The 25820-nt window shown below is 38.1% G+C and overlaps 1 protein-coding gene across 5 annotated transcripts in view; it reads right to left on the reverse strand.

Moving 5' to 3' along the window:
- Ctnna2 (catenin alpha 2) overlaps window positions 1-25820 on the reverse strand; it is a 1042262-nt gene that overhangs the window by 229739 nt on the left and 786703 nt on the right. For all 5 annotated transcript variants that reach the window (XM_090336597.1, XM_090336596.1, XM_090336594.1 and 2 more), the window contains one exon: window positions 25644-25724. In XM_090336597.1, coding sequence (XP_090192723.1) covers window positions 25644-25724 — 81 coding nt within the window. The remainder of the gene's footprint in view (window positions 1-25643; window positions 25725-25820) is intronic.

The following is a 25820-nucleotide window of genomic DNA, read 5'->3' on the forward strand; positions in this document are numbered from 1 at the left end:
CCATAGCTCATTACATATCTTTTTGAATATGTTCTTAAGATCATTAAGTCACCATTTGCGGAAAGTAGAAGACATCTTGGAAACAAATATTTGATAAGTTGACTAAGCTGATTGCCCAAAGCATCAAAGCCACAGTAGTATGCTTTGCATGTTTCATTATATAGCCGAAATCCATGTGTAAAAACATCACAACTGCAGTTCCTTACTTTTTGATATTAGTAAACTGTTTGGTTAAAAAAAAAAAAGTCACACTGAAGAGCAAAGTCACGGGGATTAGGACAAAGAAGGATTGAGCAGTGCTCAGCCTGAAGGACAGTACAGGTGCTTAGCTCCTTCTGTTGATTTCATTTTCTGCCCCAGCACACACAGGTCTATGTCAAAGTCGTCTTTTCCCTACATGACAGGCAAGGGCAATTGCTTTCATGAGAAAGGTTGCCTCAGGGTTCAGGGGAGTGTTAGGATTGTTGGAGCTTTCCAGATGGCCTCAATCCAGCAGATGCCACAGCTTGGTTTGGTGTAGGTTAAAATGTTAGCAGAAAATGGATGCCACCATAACTGGAGAAGTATAAGGAAGTGAAGGAGCAGCTTGTGGAGTGGAGAATGTGTGAGGATGGTCAAAAACATAGCAAGATCAGTAAAATTGGAAGAAAAATTGATATCTCCTATTAACTAGCTTCATTTTAGAGCTTATTTTGGGCCGCCATCTGAGATACTCTCAAAGAATTTGCTACTATTTTCTCTTTCATAGGTAGTGAAATTGAGGCAATAGAATTAACACACTTGGTTGATTTCATGTGGTAAGTGGCAAGGGCAAGGTTTGGATCAAAGTCTTCTTGTCCCAAGATGTTCCAAACTGACATGTGTATGCCTAAACTTCTATGTTTATTGTGTGCCAGCTTAGCACTCATTTATGACAGTATAGCAGGGGTGGAAATACCTATCCTGTGGACTATATAAGGACTGAAAAATCATTTAATGCATGTATGGGACAGATAGAGGTGCTTCTTATATAGTCTCCCATGGGCCACCCATATTGATAATTTTGTATGGTCTGCAAATGATATTATAAACATCTAAGTGGTCCTTGTCAGGAAAAAGGTCCCCATCTCTACATGATATTAAGGAGCACATGTAAGTTTTAAAGAACCCTTTGGAAGATTTCTTAATCCTCGCCCTCCCTCCTCCTAACATGGTAAAACCTGAGAGTTCCAAGTAGATAGGATAGAAAAAGAGACTCAGTATCAGAAGAGCCATGAGTGGAAATTAGAGAACCCACTGGGGGCAGAAGTAGTTCTTCACAAGTCCCCACTCAGTAGTAAAAAGAAACAGGGTGAAAACACATTATTAAACTCCATACCTATACCGAGCTTTAGAAGCCTGGGGAAAAATTGAAGATTCAAATTTTAGGACATCTTTACTATTTTTAAGCCATTAATTTTGTTATAGAGTTGGCCTTCCATATCCACTTGTTCTGCATCAAGGATTCAGTGAAATTCTGATTTAAATTTTTTTTCTTTATTTTTTATTGCTTCTGACTGTGCAACAACAGCTCATGTTTATAATCTAATTACTCTGGTAGAATTTGGTTTAAAGCACAAAACTTCTGAAACTCCACCACGAAAATAGTGAAAAGCCAGGCTAGTAGTATGGCTCAAGTTGTAAAACTCTTCCAGTCAAGCAAGCAAACTAAATAAGCATAAGACTCTATGTTGAAACCCATTTACCAAGAAAATAAAAAGAATATTTCGGAAGGGAACATGTAAAAATAATAGTATTTTCTATCATTATTTGCTAAAGTACATAATACAACTATTGTACAGCATTAACATTCAAATGGTATTATAAACAGCCCAGAAATAATATAAAGCATCTGGAGGATATGCACAGGTTATCTTTAATACTATGTCAGTATATAATTATACATATATATATATGAAAATTGATTATCTACAGTCTATCATGGGGATTTCTGGAATTATGGATATTGGTTATTGTACCTGCTCCTACATGGTCACCTTATAATGCATTGGCCAGTGTTTTAAAACAGGAGATATTATTGAAGTGTGCTACTTAAGATTTAGATTGAGTTGGAAATAAAAGACATGAGATTCCTCTCAGAAAAGTTTGAGATCCTCTTTCCTTGTTTTCATGGCTCTAAGCCAGATAATGGCTAATGTGAGCAGGGATCTGCCTCAGTAGTGAGAACCTTTAAAAACAATTATCTCCTTCCTTTTTCTCGGGTTTATTCCCTTCTATCACTGTTTTATTTTTAATTTCTATTCCCTTTGTCTTGTATATAAGTTTATCTAATTTGGGGAGGGGAGGGGAAGTCCAGAAATCATGAGACAAAGGGTGAAACAATTGAGTAGTACAACCCACCAGACACTATGTTGGAAATGAACTGTACAAATGTGGGGGTGGTATGGAGAGAAGTCAAAAAGGGAAAAACTTGGAAAGAATGAGGGGAGAGGTAATATTGTTCAAAAGGAAATATACTCATGATTTATGTAGCTGTGACCTCTCTGTATATCACCTTTACAATATTTTTTAAATTAAATAAAGTCATGCTTTTTTTCCCATTAAACAAACAAACAAAATGCAGATACAGCTGGGCATTGGTGGTTCACACCTCTAATCCTACTACTCAGAAGGCTGAGATTTGAGGATTACAGTTAAATGCTAGCCTAAGCAGGAAAGACCATGAGACTGGTATATCCAATTAACAACCAAAGTGACTGAAGCAGAGCTGTGTCTCAGTGAAAGAACAATAGCTGGGGGGAAGGCGGGGGGAGAGAGAAAAAAACGCTCAGGCATACAGTTCAGGTTGCAAGTTCAAGCCCTACCACCTGCACTCACATGAAAAAAGAGGTGCAGATGTAGATTACCATTAGGATACAGGTTACTATTAGGATAATCTATCATTCCAGTTTTTATTCTAATTCTTACCAATAGTAGGATTATCTCATTCTCATTATGAATATACCTCCTTCATAGTCACTAAGCAAAAGCTCACACGCAAAAAAAAAAGAATAAATAAAGAGCCAGGAGAAGGGACACCTTGACTTAGTAGCATCCAGAGAGTGCAGGGCCTCATAAATCCTGCCTTCATTAGCTCATGGGCCTTGTGATTTGTGTCCCTGATGAATGGGGGCATCTTTTGACCCCCTCCAGTAAACAGGCAATGTAATTCCTCTGTAAATTGACTATTAGAATGGTTTAAATGCCCTTGCCTACAAGCTGAAAGGCATAGTTAACACTTTTTACATAAGTTAGATGACCAAAATTTAGCTATCAATCAACCATGGCAGGAAGAAATGACTTGACAAACTCTTTCCTTAAGTCTGACAGGAGTCAAGAGCACAAGGCTTTCTTCCAACTGTTTAAATGTATGTGTGACAAGGGAATATTAATTGCCTAAGACAAGACATTTAAAGGTATTAGCTCAACACTACCAGTCTATTTTGCCCAATTAAGGCTATTCATCAATGTAAATAAGTGTATTTTCTTCAGCAAACTCAAATGAATGCAGTCAATGGATCATACCTGTTAGAAACATCTATTTCCCTAATTCAGGGGAGGATAGAGCAATGAAATGGTTGATACAATATAACTCACAGCTGGAGAATAAAAATGAAATGCCCTAAAAATGGCCTAAAGTTGTCTGCCTTTGGAATGGCTTATGATGAGTTCATGATGTATACTGGGGTATATTCAAATAGATGCAAAAGTGTTTTTGCGAGAAGTCTGAATTCTTTCATTCATTTGGCAAATATGAAACAGCCCGCAAAAGTCAGGGAGAAAATGTCTGTCCCAGCCAACTGGCATAACATAAGTTTTAACTCAAGAGAGACTTTGAAGTCTGTGTGCCTTATCTTATGCTATGTAATGAAAAATATCTGTACAATTTTTCTTAATGGCTAGACATTCATTCTTGAAAAAATGAAAAAGATCCCTTAATTTTCTGCCTTCAAATGTGCATTTCAAAGTTTATTTGTGATCTCAAGAGGAGAAAAATGAGTCCATAAAGAAACATTACTACATACGACATACTTTCATTAAAAATATTAAAGTGTTTTGGCAAACAAAAGAAATAAGACAAAATACGCCAAAATACAAAAGTATAACAGTAATGCAATTAGTTCTAAAGATACAGGAATTTTTTCAGAAAACTAAGCAGCCCTATTTAAAAAATGAAAAAGAAAGAAAAAAAGAAAAAAGAAAACTAAGCAGCCCTGAGAAATGAATATATTTCATGTCTTTGTTTTACTCCACAATTAGCATTCACTTATTCCCTCTATTAGAATTTGAGAACTCTTGCTGTTCTAAGCAGTGTTTGGTCAACTACATGGAGAAAAATGAGATAAGCTATCTTTTCTCACTCACTGCTAATAACTCCTTCACCATCTCAATTCCCAATTACAAACAAAGCTCCTATAATGACTTGACCTTATGCATGGTTGACTGGTCTCAGAAATGATGCAGCTGAGAGGCAAACAGGAGTTCCTTCTGTTAAATGAGTTAGTTGGAGAGGCTCACAGGGTATTGCTTTAAAAAAAAAAAAGTCCATGTATTTTATATTTCCTTCACTCTGCATTGTTTAATGTTGTCTTCCTTATGTAAAGGTCATGTCTGGATTTCTCCATCCTTCCACCTACATTGTTATCTCTGGATTATCTAATTTCTATACCTAGAAGATGCAGCATTTCAAAAGGGTGGAATGGTCACAGGCATGAGTAAAGGTGGAAAAGACATTTCTTTCTACTCCAACCTAGCCTCAAAAAGCATGTTGGTCATCTCTTTTGCTGTCCCTTGGTTATCTCATATTGTTACAGTATTTCACCTGGTTATCTGATATATTGTATATATATATATATATTATTTGAAGTCACATAGGGAAGGGGGAAAACATGAAGGATGGGGGTAGGGGGAGGGAAATGGGGACCAAGACATGAGAAAGGGTATCAATGTATGTGAAGTAATGCACCTTCTATCTGGTGAATATAATGTAACCCTTCTATTAATTACAATAAAAATATATAAGCTACACAGGAGGCTGAGGTCAGGAGGATTACAGTTTGAGGCCAGCCTTGGAAGAAAAGTTAGCTAGACCTCACCTCCAAAATAACCAAGGAGAAGCTGGAATGAAGGTGTCCCTGAGTTCAAACCCCAGTTCTGAAAAAAAAAGAAAAGAAAAGGAAAATGGCTACAATTGTGACTATAGCCTAGATGATCAAACACTCTTTAAAAAATAATTTAATAAGCCCAGCAAATGGAATGAGTTTTTAAAGATCCAATAGCTTATGTGAGGTTGAACCAGAGCCTGTAATTGCCCCCGCACTAATCTAGACCACCACTTCTTTTATCCCACATCATACTACTGGGAATTCCAGCCTCAAAGAAATAAATTTCTACCAAGGTTAAAGTATATATATATATATATGAAAAAGAGCATGTTGGGACTTGAGAATGTGAATGGGGTTGGGATAAGAGATAAGAGAGAACAATGAAAGGCTCGACCTTGATGAAGATGCTTTATTTTTATAAAGCAGCATGATGTACCAAAGCCTCTCTGTATCACTACTTAAAGATCATACAACATTCAAAAAATTGAAACACATCATATTTAGATTTCTGCATAATTGGAAGATTTACTGAATTCTTGGCTGCTTATTTCCTGTAGTAATAATCTTATGCTTGCCCTGTTTTTATAGCTTGCAGAAAACTTTGCTAGATATTAATGTTGTTTGACCTTTCTTGTAGTGTCTTGATGGGAGTGAAAGGTAGAGTCACAGGCATGCATCATTATTTGTGTTGCTTAAATGAGGACAAGGAGGATACACTGGTTGAATACAGCAAATGGCAGGGTCAGGTCTTCTGGTTCTAAGAATAGAGCTGTTGTTTTCCAAAAGTGTTTATGAGCCTAGTTGCTCAAGTTTACAAATAGTCATTGGACACAGGTCACTTTTCTCCTTCCTTCCTTCCTTCTTTTTCCTTTCTCCTCTCCTTCTCTTTCTCTTTCTTTATTCCCCCAATCTCTCTCTCTTTGTCTTTCCCCCTCCTCTTTCTTTTTGGTATGGTACCCAAATTTGAGTGCTGAGCATCATGTTCTCATTCAGCTTGCGTGTTCAAGGCTGACCCTCTCCCACTTGAACCCGGCCTCCAGGAAAAGTCATGTTTCCTTTCCATTCTTCATTCCCAGCTCATAGATCCTTCCCGGATTGCTTACTCTATGGAGAGTATCTATAAAAAGATATCTGGGTATTTCATTCTGGGAATATAATACCTGATTTAATGGATGGATTCAACAGGCACAATCTGCTGGAATTCAGTGAGAATCAAGAGTTATGTAGGTAACAATATAATCTCACCTTTAGGAGGCTGGTAAAATGCTGCCAAAAAGGTAATTCCGTCCCTCAGAACTACATTGGCAACTGGAGAGACATGACTAAGAATGCAGACTTGGTGAAAGGCTAACAGAGGAAGCCCTTTAAAAAAATTGTGGTAACACATGCCTGCCATTCCCAGTGCTCTAGAAACAGAGGCAAGAAGATGAAAAGTTTAAGGTCATTCTGGTCTCTATAGCAAGATCCTGTCTCAGAAAGGAAAAAAAGGGAAATAGTACGCATATGAACAGTTTGATTCAAGATTCGCAGAACTGTAAAACAATCATCTTCTTTCTACTCAACTAACAAATATAGTAGGATCTGTGTCAGACAGAGTCACCTGGCCTGCACATCCATATCCTCTGCCATTTCCAATTGAAGAGTGCATCCTATGAATCTTAGAAGGGCCCTATCATACATTATAAAGCCAAAGCTGGGCTCCATGGCTCACTCCTGTAATCCTAGCTACTCTGGAAGCTGAGATCTGAGGATCAAGGTTCAAAGCCAGCCCAGGCACTAAAGTCCATGAGGGTCTTATCTCCAATTAACCACTAGAAAACTGGAAGTGGCACTGTTGCTCAAGGTGCAGAGCTGAGCTGAAGAGATCAGAAATAGCACCAAGGCCCAGAGTTCAATCCCCATGACTGAACAACAACAAAAAAAGCCAAAGCCTTAACAATGAATATTCCATGTATCAGATAAGCTACATATAGTCCATCTGAATATCAGGGGTCACCTGAACTAAGATACCACCATGTTGAGGATAAACAATGTTGCACATTCAGTTCTTTGTTCAGATGCCCTTGATAAATACACCTCTAAAGCTTTTAACTGTCTGGGGTCACAAAAGAGCCTACCAGGCTTTCTAAAACAAAGAATGGTTCACCATTCTCTCTTGCTTTACTGAACTATTGATAATTGTGCCTCAGTTCTACCTTCTCTCTTCAGATTCCTACTTTTTGCATCTTATGCTTCTTTACTTCCTGTCTTTAGTTCTTTCACACGGCTACATTTCCAATAGCTGCTCATTTTTTTTCTTCCCCTTGAGGCCTTCATAAAATGATTGGTGTTGACTGTATTCAAGAAAAGGACATCACATCCTTTCCCTTCTCTGGATCTTTAGACTCTCATGCCATTATTTACTCAATCTCAAACTAGCTTAACTTATAAAGCAGTGATGGAAGCATTTTCCTGCAAAGAGCCATAAAGGATTTTTCCTTGTTGGGCCAGTTATTCTCTCCAACAACCACTCAACTCTTCAACTTTAGAACAAATACAGTCAAAGAAACTTGCTATAAGTGGGGAGAGGACTGAATCTGAGATATTGGCAATAGTGTCCCAAGCCCTGTTATAGATGATCACATGAGTAAACTTTCTGCCCCTTTCTCAGTTCATTAGCTGCTGCCACAAGTCCCAGGCTATTTCAAGCTTCCTTCATTTTCTCTTTCCCTATAACTGAGCATCTGCTGAGCCCAGCAGCTACTTGTTTATGGAAAGAACCAAGGAAGCTAGAGACGGCCTCCTGGAGGCCCCAAGCACTCAGTTTAACTGGTCCTGTTTTCACCGAGTTGACTTTTGTTCTTCCTTTGTTTCTCACTCTGCTAGAAAATGTAGATTGTTCCAATGATCTCTAAGCAATTCCTTTTCTAGCAAAAGAGTTATGGCAAATAAAAAAAAGGGGAGGCTGTGCAGAGTAATTATCAGTTTTTCCTGAAAATGCTGTGGATGTGGAGGCTATTTGGGTCTGTTGCCTCCTCTATTTAAAAGCAGGTATTTGAAAGTGTTCCTGCTATGTTCATCTCAGTGGGCAAAACTGTTGAGTCCCCGTTCCACACACCATCCTCACTCTCAGAGACTGAAACTAGAAAACAGCAAGCAAGGAAAGTCTTTTGCCAGTTTGCAGACATGACTAGTTGGTTGGTCATATGTTTACTCCTTTCATGAGAGTCTTGAGTTCAAAGGAGAGGCCAAGATAATCTGTTCAGAAACCTGACTGAGATCAGAAACAGTATTGAATTTGTGCTGTGTATGGAACAATGCAGTCTTCCTCTCTCAATTTTCTGGTCTCCTAGATACCTCAATCTTTGTTGTTAGCCCTTTCTACAGTTGTAACTTAGACTACAGCTATCAAATTATGAGCCTGCAGCTCATTGTCACTTGTTCTGAAGGGCTCAAATAACACTCTGGAAATCCTACCCTGAACAGTGAAGTGGGAATTATGCACTCATGAAAAACTAAGAAACTATGGGAGGAGAGAAGACAGGGCTGGGACAATCACTTAAGATTGGAAAAGTATCTTTCCTCATTCCCCAATTCCTCAAGAAAAACAGTTCTCCTTTAATCTTGGAACAATAGCATAATTGACAATCTTGACATAATCCATTCAACCGTTTCTCACAGGATACCTAATGTGAGTCTGACAGTCTGATGTACATTTAATCAGATATCCCCAGCTAAAAAGGAAATACTGTACATCACCGCCTCTGGGATTAATTAGAAAAATAATTATCAAATGCACGGTTCATTTTTTGTTTGTTTGTTTGTTTTAGATTTTGTCTTTGTGTGTGAGTGTTTTACATAAGACTGGACATGGGTAAGCGTGGCTTAAGGAAGAAAAGAAATGGTGATTATACTAAACAGGAAGATCATTATGATTATTATAGAGAAACTCAAAGCTCATTAATAATTGATATTTACCTTATGCTCTTCCCATTAGGGGAATTTTAATAAAAGCTATAAACTAAGTCTAAAGTGTACTAATTTTAAATGTTACAGTGATTAAAAGGACAAGCTTTAGAGTTAGCCTACTTGTGTTTTCCAACTTCTAAGTTTTGTATTCAGGAGAAATTTAATCTTACATAAAGGAATGAACCTGATCTTGCTATTGGAAATTCAACGTTTTTTTCAGGAAACTTTTTTTTTCTTTTTTTTTTTTAGTAATTCACCTCTAAAGGATGAATGTAGGGAGTGCCAATTACAAGTCAAGGAAACAGTTTTAGGGCACAAGCTTTGCTTGTCCGACCTTCATAAATAACGATGTACCAATGGGAGTAATGGAATAGAGATGATCAAGAAAGCTGATTATTTCAGTTGTCTTAATGACAAGAGGGCATCTATAACTGCTTAATCTCTGAGCCTAATGATTCTTGGCACTGTTGGCTCTGAAAAGGCAAAGCAATCAGGATTTCATACGTAATCATAGTCACTCTCCATAGATCTTTAGAATTCTAAGTGGATTTCTCTCTTTTTCTTTTGGTGGGGAGTAGCTGAGTCAGAGCCAACTGTTTAAGCCAGTCTAGCTTCCAACTCATGATCCTCTTGCCTCAACCTCCTCAGTGCTGGGATAATAGGTATGCCCCACTACCCTGAGCTACACAAAGATTTTGACTGACCTTTTTTTTTTTTTTTTTAATCAGTCATGGGTCTTAAACTCTGAGCCTGAGCACTGTCCCTGAGATCTTCAGCTCAAGGATAGCACTCTGTTCCTTGAGCCACATTGCCACTTCTGGTTATCTGGTGGTCAATTGGAGATAAGGGTCTCACCGTCTTAAATGCCAGGATTGGCTTTAAACCTTGATCCTCAGATCTCAGCCTCCTGAGTAGCTAGGATTATAGGCTTGAGACACTAGCACCAGGCTTTGACTGACCTTTTATATGGGCCTGAGAATTCAGATAGGCAGGACAAAGTCAACAGTAATGGCTGATCTACAAGATCACTGATACTAACTCAATTTTCTAACAATTAAAATGAAGCCAATAAAGGTATGAGTTTCTGGGATAAGGGATGAGCACCTATCTCCAAAGAGAGGCTGGAAAGAGTCTTTACATTGATGAACACCCTGAGAGGGCCCTGGTGATTCCTTATGTTTCCAAGATTCCTTCATTTCTTAATCAGTACCTTCTCTTTCAAATGTCACGGAAAGATGAGCCAAGGAAACAAGACTAGTTTCCTTCTTTCCTCCTCACCATCAACTCCTCTTCTCCCCTTGATTTGAGATTTAATTTAAACACAGGTTAACTTAAAAACAGCTCTCTAAAGACATCTGGTGTCAGTCCAGTTTTAAAATAAGGGGCAAAAGATCATGTGTCTTTCTTTTTTAAGTTAAGGATAGCTATGACTTTTTCTCTTCTCACTGGTTGTATTCTTTGTCAAGAGAAATAAATACCTGTGTGTGTGTGTGTGCACATGCATACATGCACACTCATTCATGCACGTGTGCATAAGAAGGAAATTTTCCATGCTCCAGTATGACAAAAATACCACTTTGGGTATAGTTTTCTGAAATGTGGTACCATATGTGCATCAGTAAACATTATGTGTAGAGTAAATTAAACCAAGCCTTATAATTAGGTAGTAAGGAAATTACTGTAGACCTGGAAGAGTAAATCAGCAGTATTAAAATGCTATCTATTTTCTCTGAAGTACTTCAGAGTGCCATAAAAAAACCAGTGTCCCTGTGACAAACATCAGGAAGAAGTGCATTTGATCTGAAACAACCTAAATATACCACAATTCAAGTAGTTCTTTGAGTCAGGTGTCCAATGTGTCACCCCATAAAATGTAAATGCCAGTGCTTTTGCCACTCATTTGGGAGGGAAGAGGCTATCATCTGATACTGACACTCTGGGGAAAGAACTTTCTCCTTCAGCAGGTACAGTCAAGACTTTAATAGATAGAGGTCCTGGAGAAGAGCCAGGAATAAGAATTTCATCCACAAGGAACAAAACAGTGGCATGTACATAAAGATAGGTTCAGAATTGCAGATTTTCCTTTTTGCTTCAGGCTTCAATATGGCTTAGTGCTGCCTTGCCTTATTTACAGCGATCCTATCTTTGTTCCCAAAGTCGATATTTTGCTCATCATGAACTTTTTATTTTTTACAATTGTTTTAATTTTCTCAAAGTCTGCATGGAATTTGACTTGACTACTAAAATTTTGTGCCTGAGAATAGTGCCTCACTCACCATTTTTCATAATTAGGAACCTGCTCTTTAGCACAGATGAATGGATCTAGCTAGTGACAAACAGACATTCGTTTTTCATGTAGGCCTATGGGAAAGGGGGCTTTGAGAAATAATACACACACACACACACACACACACACACACACACACACACACACACAAAAGGCCTCTGTCCCTAGTGTATAGGGACAGACATAGATCTCCTAAAATGTATACCGATATGGCATGAACACTAGTGAATTCTTTCTTTCTTTCTTTCTTTCTTTCTTTCTTTCTTTCTTTCTTTCTTTCTTTCTTTTATGACAGTCCTAGGACTTGAACACAGGGCTTAGGCACTGTCCAAGACCAGTCTCAAGGCTAGTACTCTACCACTTGAGCCATAGCACCACTTCTGGCTTTTTCTTTGTATGTGGTACCAAGGAATCAAGCTCAGGGCTTCATGCATTTGTGGCAAGCACTGTATCACTAGGCCACACTCCTGACTCCTAGTAAATTATTTTGCTCTTGTATTTTGTCTTCTAGACAATAAAATCTTAAATTCTTTGTAATTTCTTGATTGATAACTCCTGGAAAAAAATCATTCCTGGATGAGAGGAGCAGTGTGTGTGTGTGTGTGTGTGTGTGTGTGTGTGTGTGTGTGTGCGCGCGCGCGCATGTGCACGTGTGCCCACCAGTACTTGGGCTTGAACTTAGGGCCTGGATACTGTCATACTGTCCCTGAGCTTTTGTGCTCAAGGCTAGTGCTCTACCACCTAACACACTGGTCAACTTCTGACTTTTCCATGCTTAATTGGAGATAAGAATCTGATAGTCTTTTTCTGCTCAGAGTGGTTTCAAATATCAACCTCCAGAATAAATAGGATTACAGGCATCTAGCTGAGAGGAGCATCTTTTGTTCTACTGAATTGAGTTAGGATCCTAGATAACCTGAGGATGAAAGCTGACTGCCAAGAGGACCAACAGTGCAATTACAGGGTTAAAACTTTTAGCTCTGCTGACCTTTACCGATGGGAGAGGCCAAATTGATCAATAATCACTAGTGATTTAATCAATCATGCCTATTAATGAAGCTATCACAAAATCCCCCAAGGACAGCATTTAGAGAGCTTCCCATTAGCTAATCATATAGAAATATGGATGGTCATCATGCCAGTATATCCCTTCCCACATTCTTTTCATATTCTTCTCCTCATCTGTATTATTCTTGGAGTACTGTATATAAATAAGCAGCTGTAATGGTTTAGTTCAATTCTGCAAGCTGCTCTGAAAGCTGTAAGCTGTTCAAAGAACTGTTAACAATCTACTACTTGCAAGTGGCCTATTTTAGTGGTCAAAATAAAGTAATTATTTATGGAAAGAATGAGGAATCAGGGGCCAGGAGTTTGGCCTAGTGGTAGAGTGCTTGCTTAGCATGCACCAAGACCTGGGTTCAATTCTTTGGTACCACATACATAGGGGAAAAAAAAAGCTAGAAGTGGTGCTGAGGCTCAAGTGGTAGAGCATCTAGCCTTCAGAAAGTCCAAGGACAATGCTCAGGTCCTGAGCTCAAGTCCTGGAATGAAAAAAAAAAAATGCCAGAAGGAAGAACAAATAATTAAACAAGGACATATTTTAAACAAATTAGTAATTTAAATCTATTACAAAGTATCTTTACAGGGCTTTTTATATTATTTGTTTTGTTTTTGTCATGACTCATCCTGGGGCTTGAACTCTGGGTCTGGGCACTGTGACTGAGTCTTTTGGTTCAAGGCTAGTGCTCTACTACTTGAGCCACAGCCCCACTTACAGCTCTTTCTGAGTAGTTTATTGGAGATAAGAATGTTAAGACTTTCTTGCCCAGGCTGCCTTAGAACCATGATCCTCAGATCTTGGCCTCTTGAGTGGCTAGGATTACAGCATGAGCCACTAGTGCCTAGCTCAAAGGGATATTTTTAAATATTCTAATTTTCTTAGTAATTTTTTAATGAGCTAATCAAGTTATAAATCTAAGCTTATACTTAAGCTATAAAGGGTAGGGATTAATTCAGACAGAAACAATGTCAAATCAAAAACACAAGGATCTTCGGGGGGAGGAAAATGGGGACCAAGACATGTGAAAGGGTATCAATGTATGGGAATTAATGCACCATCTATCTGGCAAATATCAAGTAACCCTTCTATTAATTACAATAAAAAATATATGAAAAAAACACACAAGGATCTGTGAATACCAGTTAACCAGACTGCTGGAGTTATGGCTAAATCACAGTAGGGAGGGAGGCTGAAGTCAAGGAGACTGGTTATGAGATTGTGATCATTTCCTTTATGAAAAGCAATTGAGTAGGACTAGTAAGAGTAGAATGATTCATGATTGTCTCAATAGATGCGGAAAAGGCATTTGACAAGATCCAACACCCCTTTATGTTAAAAGCTCTGGAGAAACTAGGAATCCAAGGAACATTCCTCAATATAATAAAGGCTGTGTATGACAAACCCACAGTTAGTATTATACTTAATGGTGAAAAGCTAAAGCCATTCCCTCTAAAATCAGGAACGAGACAAGGATGCCCACTCTCTCCACTCCTCTTTAACATAGTATTAGAATTGCTAGCCAATGCAATAAGGCAAGAAGCAAGCATAAAGGGGATCCAAATAGGGAAAGAGGAAGTAAAACTTGCCCTCTTTACAGATGACATGATTCTGTATTTAAAGAATCCTATAGGCTACTCCTAAGCTCCTTGAGCTGATTCAAAACTTTGGAAGGGTAGCAGGCTATAAAATTAACCCTCAAAAATCAACTGCCTTCCTCTACACCAACAGTGAGAGGAACGAGATAACAATCAGGAAAGCAACTCCTTTTGCAATAGCCTCAAAGAAAATAAAGTACCTAGGAATTAGCTTAACTAAGAATGTAAAGGACCTTTTTGATGAAAACTTTAAAACCCTGAAAAAGGAAATTAAAGCAGAACTAAAGAAATGGAAAAACCTCCCATGCTCCTGGATTGGAAGAATCAACATTGTGAAAATGACAATCTTGCCAAGGGCTATCTACAAATTCAACGCAATACTCATCAATATCCCAATGGCATTCTTTAAAGAAATAGAAGAGGCAATCCAAAATTTCATATGGAATAATAAAAGACCTCATATAGCAAAAACACTTCTTAGCAGAAAGAACAGTGCAGGAGGAATTTCAATTCCAAACTTTAGTCTCTATTACAGAGCAATAATTATCAAAACAGTTTGGTACTGGCACAAGAACAGGCCAGAAGACCAATGGAATAGAACTGAGGACCCAGATATTAAACCACAGACCTATGGCCACCTAATCTTTGACAAGGGAGCCAAAAAAATAGAACGGAAGAAATATAGCCTCTTCAACAAGTTGTGCTGGCAGAACTGGTTAAGCACCTGCAGAAAACTAAAGTTGGATCCTTCTTTGTCACCTTGCACTAGAATTAACTCCAAATGGATCAAAGACCTGGAGGTAAAAGCTGACACACTGAAAACTTTACAAGAAGGAGTAGGAGATACACTAGGCCTCCTTGGCACAGGTTGAAACTTTCTTAATAAGGACCAAGAATCACAACAAATCAGAGAAAGGCTGCATAAGTGGGACTGCATTAAACTGCAGAGCTTTTGTATGGCAAAGGACATAGCTAGTAAATTAGCTAGGAAGCCTACAGAGTGGGAGATCTTCACCAACCATACAATGGACGATGGCCTCATATCTAAAATATATCAACAGCTCAAAAAATTAAATCACTCCAAAACTAATCTCCAAAGTAACAATCATCCCATTAAAAAATGGGCCAAAGACTTAAAGAGATTCTTTTCTGAAGAAGAAACAAAAATGGCCTATAGACACATGAAGAAATGTTCAACATCTCTGATCATAAAAGAAATGCAAATCACTCCAGTTAGAATGGCCAGGATCAGGAAAACGAATGACAACAGATGCTGGAGGGGATGTGGCCAGGAGGGATCACTACTACACTGTTGGTGGGAGTGCAAACTCGTTCAATCCCTATGGAAAGCAGTATGGCAGTGCCTCAAAAGCTAAACATAGAGCTCCCCTATGACCCAGCAATTCCACTACTTGGCATTTACCCAACCATCCAGAAACTAGGGCATACTAAATCCACTAGCACATCAATGTTCATTGCAGCATTATTCACCATAGCAAAGATATAGAACCAACCTAGATGTCCCTCAGTTGATGAATGGATCCACAAGATGTGGTATTTGTACACAATGGAATTCTATGCTGCTGTCAGAAAAAACGACATCACCCTATTTGATAGGAAATGGAAAGACTTAAAAAAATCATATTAAGCGAAGTAAGCAAAACTCAAAGGAACTTAGGCTCAATGGTTTCCCTCATTCATCATAACCAGTATAAGAAACCTTGGGCTCTAATAGCAAAGATTTGCAATAGAGCAAAAACTTGATACATAAGGCCATATAGTATGAAGCTAATTGAAAAGACCTCCAGGATATTGAAACAAAAGCCATATAATGAATGATTGTTGTCCTTAATGTACTATGTTATCTCTCATCTCTTTTGCTGTCCCTTGGTTATCTCATATTGTTACAGTATCTCATTTTGTTATCTGATATATTGGATATATTTGTATTTGGTTTTTTGAAATTGGGTAGGGAAGGGGGTAAACCAAATGGGGGGTGGGGGGAGGGTAATGGAGACCAAGACATGTGAAAGTGTATCAATGTATGTGAATTAATGCACCTTCTATCTGGCAAATATCATGTAACCTTTTTTATTAATTACAATAAAAATATAAAAAAAGAAAACAGGAAAAAAAAGAGTAGAATGATTCAGAAAGTGGTACAACTGAACTCAATGGCTGAAGGGGATTTAAGGGACAGTAAAGGGAAGAATCGCCTGAGGTTATAACTATTGAATAGCTCCTGAGATTGGGAAGTATACAATTGTATTGGAATAGAAGATTAGGGTTTGGTTGTAAGATTTGCTGGAAATTTCCACTGAGCTAAGCCTGAAGGGTGGGTAACATAAGTGTGATATGTTTCAACTAACAATACCCAGTTCACAAATTCTACCCAAGCGAAGAGTGATGTTGAGTTCCCTCAGCCATCTGCAGTTACATCCATGGGAGCCAATTGGTAGAGTGATGAGATGCAGGAGCAGGTGCCCCCCCCCAAGGCTGGTGACAACAGCAGGTGAGGCAGAGCCTGCAGGGAGATGATTCACTCTAAATTTTAAATCTATTCAGCCTTCTTGGGAAAATAGGAAGATAAAGAAATATCAGCAGTCCGGATGGAAATTTCTCTTGGGAAGATTGATTCCAGAAGCCATTTTTTTTTTTTTAGGTAATAAAAGGAAACTTCAGCAAAAAAGGTCAAATGGAACAGATGTATTTGGTCCCAAGTTGACTGCAATGGTCCTGTGAGGGCATTCAGTCAGAATTAGAGTGATTAGCTCCAGCAATTTCTCAATTCAGAATACTATAGCTATACGATGCTCTGTAGAATTATCTTCTTTTCAATGACAAGCGCATGGGAACCTAAACATAGCCCCCAACACTCAATATGAGCCAACTTCACTTAAGCAGGGGAGGGGCTCTGAAATGAGTGTGGTGGTACAACAAAAGGATGGTCTGAAGAAAAAATGCTGGTTAAATTCTTCTGTACAAAATTTTCTGCTTAGGGATTTCATCCTAGAAAATATGATAGATCTTTCCTTCAATAATCCTCAAGTGGATATCTTCCACTGGGGATTGTCCTTATATAAAACAGGAGGAAGGAAGGGTAAACAAACGCAGTCATGATATTCAGTATACACTACGTGGAAAATGAACGACTTCAATTTGTGGGCAAGACAGAAAAGGGGACACTGAGGGAAAGTAAAGGAAGGGGTGACATTGTACAAAAAGAATTGTACTTATTACCTGACTTGTGGAATGGCAACCCTTCTGTACAACATCTTAATAATACAGCAAAAAATTATATTTTTACAAAAAGAGGAGAATGTGTTAGAGATTACTAAGTGCAGACCTTCTCTGAAATGTGACTTGAGTCAGTCATTGGCATTTATTCTTTCATCATCCTATTCCTCCTTCAGTACTATAGCCTGGGGAAATTTACGTAAGAGAGTAGAGAGTTGAAGATGTGATACATTCTTCAGTGCAGTACAGTATTACTTGATTATTTAGTGTTGCTCAAAGAACTTGATTCATCCTGTGGTCTACTGTTTCTAGTGAGAGAGAAGATAAATTTGATGTCCTCCCAAAATTTGAGTTAATACGTAAACAATCAGCCTTAAGCTGGCTCACAGAAACAAATTAAACTGCTTCATGAATTGAACAGCTCTTTGACTAGGAAAGACCTTGCTCAAAATGAGATTTTAGGAACTATTTCCAATTAATGAAATTGTGTATCTTATATTTGGTCTAATTAATATTTTCGGCAGATAAAATGTAAGCCAACATCCAGGGATGTTTAGTATAATTTTCTCAAGTTCTAACAATGGTGTTTTACCCTTGAACTCTCTCTCTTAGCTATTCCAACCTTTCTATTCATACTTTGAGTGTTTAGCTATAATTGAGTTGCTTGGTTTTATATTTTAAATCTCTGTATGGTATGATCATTTGCTGGTCTGCCTGCTTCCACAGCAGTGTAGAAGTGTGACCTAAGGACAAATCTCCAGAGATTTTTGATGTCACATGGGTTTCATTGTGAAAACAAAAACTTTAACATTTGGAGAAAATCATCATTTTGTTATTTTTGTGTTATTATAGCCATATAGAAAGTCTCATGTCTTTATGAAGGGAAACAGATTCAAAACCATGAATAAATGATTTAAAGAAAAATGTTTTCTTACAATGAATCTAAAAATAATTGGCTCCCCCTTGCAAGCAGATGTGAGAAAAAGAACTGAATGCCTCAACATTCCTTTTATCTGTAAATGTTTTGGAAAGTCTGTAATTCATACATTGAAAAGGAAGATATCTAAACTGAATAGCATTTTTTTTTCAAAAAGAGGATCCAGTGAAACATAACAGTAGGAGACCTGAGAGATACCATGTTTTTGATAGTCTGCCTGTAGTATATACATGTCATCTCACGTCCTCCATCAGTGGAGTGGCTATTGAAAGCCACAAAGTACCTCTCTATATTTATGTGACCCATCCTTCTTCCTTCCTCCCTGAAAACATTCACATCTCCCAGATTAGATCAGCACATGGATGACCCATCTGAATATGCTGGCTCTAGGGAATGGATAGCCTAGGTAAAGTTTATGCACAAATATTGCAGCCATATTGCTTATACTAGAACCTAGTACCTCTCCATACCCTGTATACATGCATGGGCTCATTCCATCATAAAGCTAATGTAAGGATTAAATATAGACAGTACTTGGAAATAACTAAGTACTATTCTAGGTATATCATAAGAAGTTGGTGTTTGTCTACTATGATTTAATTTACATTTTGTGGGCAGTGATTTTATAAGCCCTCACTGATGATAATCTCTCCTCATCTATAATTCTGCTTTCAGGGATAGAGCCTCAAAGGGGAGCAGGGAAACTAGGTAGGTTTATAGTTGCTTTTCCTTTATTGTGAAAGAATTTTTTTCTGTAGTCCTCTTTGAAAACCAGGTTATGATAAATGGACCCACCAATGACATCGTAATGACCAAGAAGGTGAAAGATTAAGAACTAGGCCTCTGATTGGTAAGAATTAAGCCCCTGATTTCTTTTGAGAGAGTGAGTAAGCTTAGCCCCTTCATAAAGTTAGAGATGATATTTATTAGCTTCATATAGGCAAAGGTTTGAATTCTAGTTTTCTTATCATCTTGGAGATAAAGACTAGTAAAAGGATTAAAATCACAGCTATAGTCAACCACCATCCTTAGGAAAACCTAAGAAACTAAGCCTAGAACATTTCACGGGTAGTGCATAGAAGGAAAGCAGGTAGGGACAGCTGGCAGACACTGCTTGGGTCCTTTCTGAGCAATGGATGGACCATGTGGGCCCCTCAGCAACCAGACAGAGTGCCAGCCAAAAGCTTTTGCTTCCACAACAGTCTGGTTCCAGAATCACAGCAGTGATAATAGCTCAGATATGGGTCCCACTGTGCCCTCAGTTTAAAATTAGGACATAGTTCTTACAGCTGGCAGTTATAGTCCCATAAATTCATTTTTAATTCCAAACAAAATACTCTGGAGAGGATTCTACCCTACCACTGCCCATTGTCACAGGCTTAACTGGCAATGTGGATGTGTGTCAATCATTTTGAAACATAAACCTTTGGGTTCTGATGACCTATTTTTACAATCTATGACTCTCCAGTTCCTTAGGATATACTGCCTCCAGAGAGGCTGGTTTGCTTGCTAAAAAATATCCAACTGAAACATATTCATCTTATTGAAAAATTTCATTTTCTTAAAACTGTCAATAAGTTTAACTCTACTTTCTTTAATTAGGGAAGTCTAAGTTTACGATCATGATTGACTTCATTTCTTTTAAACTTGATGATTGGAACTTTTCAAGGTTTCAGTTCATTTTTCTGTAGAGCACTTCCCATGTGCAGGGCTCTGAGGAAAAGGCAGGAAACTGAAAGCATGGGAAGTGGTGAACATTACTGAAAATCTTTCTTTTTGAACTGCATTCTTTGATTTCATTTTTTTCTCTAATGATTTTTGAAATCTTTAAATACCACATCAAGGAATACATGAGCACATGGATATGATTGCAGGTCATTAATGGCTCTCATTTAGACTCTGCTCTACTTGTGATCACAAGTAGAGAAAGTATCTCGGCAGTAAGAACACTTCATAGAGCTACTCTTGCATAGGAGTTGTCAGACACTTGGGGAAAAAAAAATCATATTAATCCCATTAACTACCCATCCAAATCTAAGCTGATTACCTATCAAGCCAAGCAAATTAGTCACTGCATATTCCATCTGTACAAGTGTTTGGTAGATTTGATTTGCACAGAGAATATTTTGTACCACTACAGGTGTATATGGAGAACAGAAGTAATGGGAAGAAAGGCAAAAATACCCCCAACATATGGATAAGGATGGAACTGACAGATGGGTACCAGTTTAGTCCTAGATAGGCAGATTAAGAATGAGAAAGGTGTTTGAACCAAATCTACAATGGAGAGTGAGATTGTGCCATGACTTTTGAAACATAATAGCATGAAATTGTTCTTCTCTCATCCTCATTCTTCCATATCTTTGGAAACATGAGAAAAATATCATACACATAGAATCATTTTAGAGGAGGGCATACTACTTCGACTGTCACACCCAAGGAAGCTCTCCTAGGAGTCTGTCTCCCCATCATGTAAAATATCACTTTTAAATGTCATCACTGTCCTTGGCTTCATAAAGTCATTCTGGGACTGGGAAATGTGGCTTAGCAGTAGAGTGTTTGCCTAGCATGCGCAAAGCCCTGGGTTTGATCCCTCAGTAATACCTTCTATCTGGCAAATATAATGTAACCCTTCTATTAATTACAATAAAAAATATATGAAAAAAAATTTAAAAGTGGGGGTGGGAGGGAGGGTAATGGGGACCAAGACATGTGAAAGGGTATCAATGTATGGGAATTAATGCACCATCTATCTGGCAAATATCATGTAACCCTTCTATTAATTACAATAAAAATATATATAAAAAAAAGAAGAGGCTAGACTTTGTTCCATGGCTCAAGTGGTAGAATAGCCTTAAGCAAAAAAAGCTTAGGCCCTGAGTTCAAGCTGAAGGATAGACACATACACACACATACACACACATGCAAAAGAATCGTCCATTTCTGAAAAATGTAATTACAAAGTTAAAATTACTTCATCCATTGCACAGTAAGACAAAATACTGTTTTAAAAGTAAGGGCCAAACCTAATCTTTGACAAGGGAGCCAAAAAAATAGAATGGAAGAAAGACAGCCTCTTCAACAAGTTGTGCTGGCAGAACTGGTTAAGCACCTGCAGAAAACTAAAGTTGGATCCTTCTTTGTCACCTTGCACTAGAATTAACTCCAAATGGATCAAAGACCTGGAGGTAAAAGCTGACACACTGAAAACTTTACAGGAAGGAATAGGAGATAAACTAGGCCTCCTTGGCACAGGTAGAAACTTTGTTAATAAGGACCAAGAATCACAACAAATCAGAGAAAGGCTGGATAAGTGGGACTGCATTAAACTGCAGACCTTTTGTATGGCAAAGGACATAGCTAGTAAACTAATCAGAAAGCCTACAGAGTGGGAGAAGATCTTCACCAACCAAACAACAGACAAAGGCCTCATATCTAAAATATATCAACAACTCAAAAAATTGAATCACTCCAAAACTAACCTCCAAAGTAACAACCATCCCATTAAAAAATGGGCCAAAGACTTAAAGAGATTCTTTTCTGAAGAAGAAACAAAAATGGCCTATAGACACATGAAGAAATGCTCAACATCTCTGGTCATAAAAGAAATGCAAATCAAAACAACTCTAAGATTCCACCTCACTCCAGTTAGAATGGCCAGGATCAGGAAAACGAATGACAACAGATGCTGGAGGGGATGTGGCCAGGAGGGATCACTACTACACTGCTGGTGGGAGTGCAAACTCGTTCAACCACTATGGAAAGCAGTGTGGCAGTGCCTCAAAAGGCTAAACATAGAACTCCCCTATGACCCAGCAATTCCACTACTTGGCATTTACCCAACTATCCAGAAACAAGGACATACTAAACTCACTAGCACAACAATGTTCATTGCAGCACTATTCACCATAGCAAAGATATGGAACCAACCTAGATGTCCCTCAGTTGATGAGTGGATCAACAAGTTGTGGTATTTGTACACAATGGAATTCTATGCTGCTGTCAGAAAGAATGACATCGCCCTATCTGTTAGGAAATGGAAAGACTTAGAAAAAATCATATTAAGTGAAGTAAGCCAGACTCAAAGGAACTTAGGCTCAATGGTTTCCCTCATTCGTCATAATAAGTAGAAACCTTGGGCTCTACTGGCAGAGATTTGCAATAGAGCAAAATCTTGATACATAAGGCCATATAATGTGAAGCTAATTGAAAGGACCTCCAGGATATTGAAACAAAAGCCATATAATGAATGATTGTTGTCCTTAATGTACTATGTTGTCTCTCATCTCCTTTGCTGTCCCTTGGTTATCTCATATTGGTATAGTATCTCACTTTGTTATCTGATATATTGAATTTATTTGTATTTGGATATTTGAAATTTGATAGGGAAGGGGGGAAAACCAAGACGGGTGGGGGGTGTGGGGGGGGAGGGAAATGGGTACCAAGACATGTGAAAGGGTATCAATGTATGTGAATTAATGCACCTTCTATCTGGCAAATATCATGTAACCCTTTTACTAATTACAATAAAAAAAATTAAAAAAAAATAAAATAAAAGTAAGGGCCAACCCCGGGTGCGGTGGCTCACACCTGTAATCCTAGCTACTCAGAAGGCTGAGATATAAGGATCAAGGTTCAAAGGCAGCCAGGCACAAAAGGACCTGAGACTCTTATCTCAAACTAACCTCAAGAAAATGGGAAGTAGGGCTTGGCTCTAGGGTAGGACAGTAGCTTTGAGCTGAAGAGCTCAGGGACAATGCCCAGGCACAGGCTGAATTCAAGTCCTATGACCTACCAAAAAAAAAAAAAAAAAAAAAAAAAAGTAAGGGCCAGAGCGTAGCCTACGAGTAGAGTGCTCACCTAGCATGCACTAAGCCTTGGGTTAGATTCCTAGGTACCACATACACAGAAAAAGCCAAAAGTGATGCTGTGGCTCAAGTGGTAGAGCACTAGCCTTGAGCCAAAGAGCTCAGGGATAGCATCCAGGCCAGAATTCAAGCCCCATGACTGACAAAAAAGAAAAGAAGACAGAAGAAAGGAGAACAAAGTTCCTAAATGGGTATAAATAGGTGCTAACTCTAAATATAAAAGCATAATCCCTATTAAGTGCAGGAAGTCAGGGAAGCAGAATGACTGTTCTTGTTTGACAGTTTGACAAAGGTTTGGAGATGATCATTACTGCTTTTAAAATTAATGTGTAAAAAATTAAAAATAATGTGTATCATACCTTAGAAGCTTTGGCATAGGAGATTAATGAGTATTTCCTTGGACTCATTCACTTTTACAAAGTTCAAAGAGAAGTTACAGATGTTATCTGACTCTGTTTTTAAGCATAAGGTATTCAAGAAGTAAAGGAGGGTGCTAATGGAAGGATGACAAAAGTACTTGCTTAGCATGCATGGGGTCCTAGGCCTAATCACGGAAATGGAAGAGACATATCAGCATCTTTAGGCAAACATGGTGGCTCTTGCTTGTAATCCCAAGCACTCAAAAGTATAAGGGAAGAAAATCAAGAGATCAAGGCCAGAGTGGACTATATAATAAGAAAACAGAAACTTTATTTTAAAATAAGAGAAATAGACATTTCTTATTCACTACCTCTTTTGTCTTTGGCAGTAGTGGGGCTTGAACTCAGGTCCTCATAAGTGTTAGGGTGGAATTCTACCAACTGAACCTCATTTATAAATCTATTTTTGCTGGTTATTTCCAAAATAGGGTGTTGTGCACTTTTCTGCTAACTTCAAATCAAGATCTTTGTGCTCTCAGGCTTTCAAGAAGCTAGGATAACAAACTTGTACCTCTGGTGCCAGGCTCACAAAATTTTTAATCCTCAGTTTTCTCAAAATTAAAGATTAAAGTCCAAGGCACAAATGACAGATTTAATGTTTTTCCTTAACGTTCTTCTAATTCCCACTACCCATATTGTTGCATTTCCACCAGGGTATGAAGAGATAGTCTAAAAAGGAAAAGATACATACATATAGATGCATAGGTATAAGTATATGTATATGTGTGTACAGTAATACATATATACTTACATTCTAATGCCTAAAAGAACAAAATTATAGTATGCTTATTTCAAGATAAAATAAATAAGAGGAAATGCTGTCCTCAAAAGGACTTGTTCAAGAAGCAGCCAAATGAGCGAATGTGCATTCTAGAAGTAACTATGCTGTCTTGTGAATGAAATTAGCTGAAACGCATCCGCTCCTTTGGGCAAATATCTTGGAGACAGCACAGATATTCCCTGGCAGAAAGAAGAAGCATTGTGCTACCCTCATATCACTCACTTCTAAGATGTTGTTCCATCATCCTTGTCCTGGAACTTGTTAATCTGTATTTATCTGTACTTGATGCACACTCCTGGAGTAAATGGTAGAGAGAATAGTGCTACTAGGAGTTTTCCAACTACCACAGTCTTGTTCTAGCTAACTAAAACAATTAGAACTAAGTCAATAAGATGGACATGTTTAAGCAAGATAGGGGACAGACTGACAGAAACCAAAAAATGGGGTTTAGTTATAACTTAGTGTATAGTTTATGGTCTTTTCTAAAAAAGAAAAATACCAATGAAAATGGTACTCATCAAAGAAACATACAAAGGAATTAAACGCACAGTTATCAGTGTTAACATAACATTTCAATGTAAAAAGGGGCTCCTTCGGGCCGGGAGTTTGGCCTAGTGGTAGAGTGCCTGCCTAGCATGCATGAAGACCCGGGTTCGATTCCTCGGCACCACATATATAGAAAAAAGCTGAAAGTGGAGCTGAGGCTCAAGTGGTAGAGCTCTAGCCTTGAGAAAGTCCAAGGACAGTGCTCAGGCCTTGAGCTCAAGCCCAGGACTGGCGCAAAAAAAAAGGGAGGGGGGAAGGGGCCTCCTTCGAAATCATTTTTTCCTCCAAGAAAAATGGCTCCATCAGACTAATGGTGTCACTAGACATTGAAATCATCTAAAGAACTCTCCTTGTTTAGGCTTCCAGCTTCGCAAGCAACCATCTGATAGGCAAACATTTTGGCTTTATATCCCGACAAAAATAACAATCATAAAACCTTAACTAGTCGATTAGATTGAATTGCATTTCTCATTAACCACTGTTATTCCAGTTTTATCACTGAATACCTTGGATTGATTAGTAAGAAGTATCAGAGATCAGCGCCATTGGCTTCTCTGAATGTAAAGACTGAAAAGCAATATAGACAGTATTGAATCCACATGTCTATTTAGAAAGATTCTATCTGGGCCAATGAGGAGGAACTGTCTTCAGCTTTGTAACCAGCATATTTCTGTACTTAACAATTTCTAATTTTCTAGTGAAACAATTCTATGTATATGTAGATGAAATATGCAATAACAACCTGAACATAAGTTTCAAAAAGGAAGTTTTTTTAAAAAAGAAGACATTATTGGAAATTATTACTAAATTTCACGCACTTCAAATAGAAACAAAGTACATACCTGTCTCCTTAGATCTCTTGTTTTCTTGGTCATCTTGTCAATTGCAATATTTAGAGGATCTCCCTTTTCTTTCCTTCCAGTCTATTAAGAAAAGAAAAAAATAATTTCTGGTTTGTACAGGTCAATAGTAGAAATATTAAAGGTTAAAAATGAGTCTAAGCAATTAAAATATAGATT

Source organism: Megascapheus bottae, chromosome 7 (genome assembly GCF_031878675.1).
Source record: "Megascapheus bottae isolate mThoBot1 chromosome 7, mThoBot2.hap1, whole genome shotgun sequence".
In the NCBI taxonomy this organism is placed as follows: domain Eukaryota; kingdom Metazoa; phylum Chordata; class Mammalia; order Rodentia; family Geomyidae; genus Megascapheus; species Megascapheus bottae.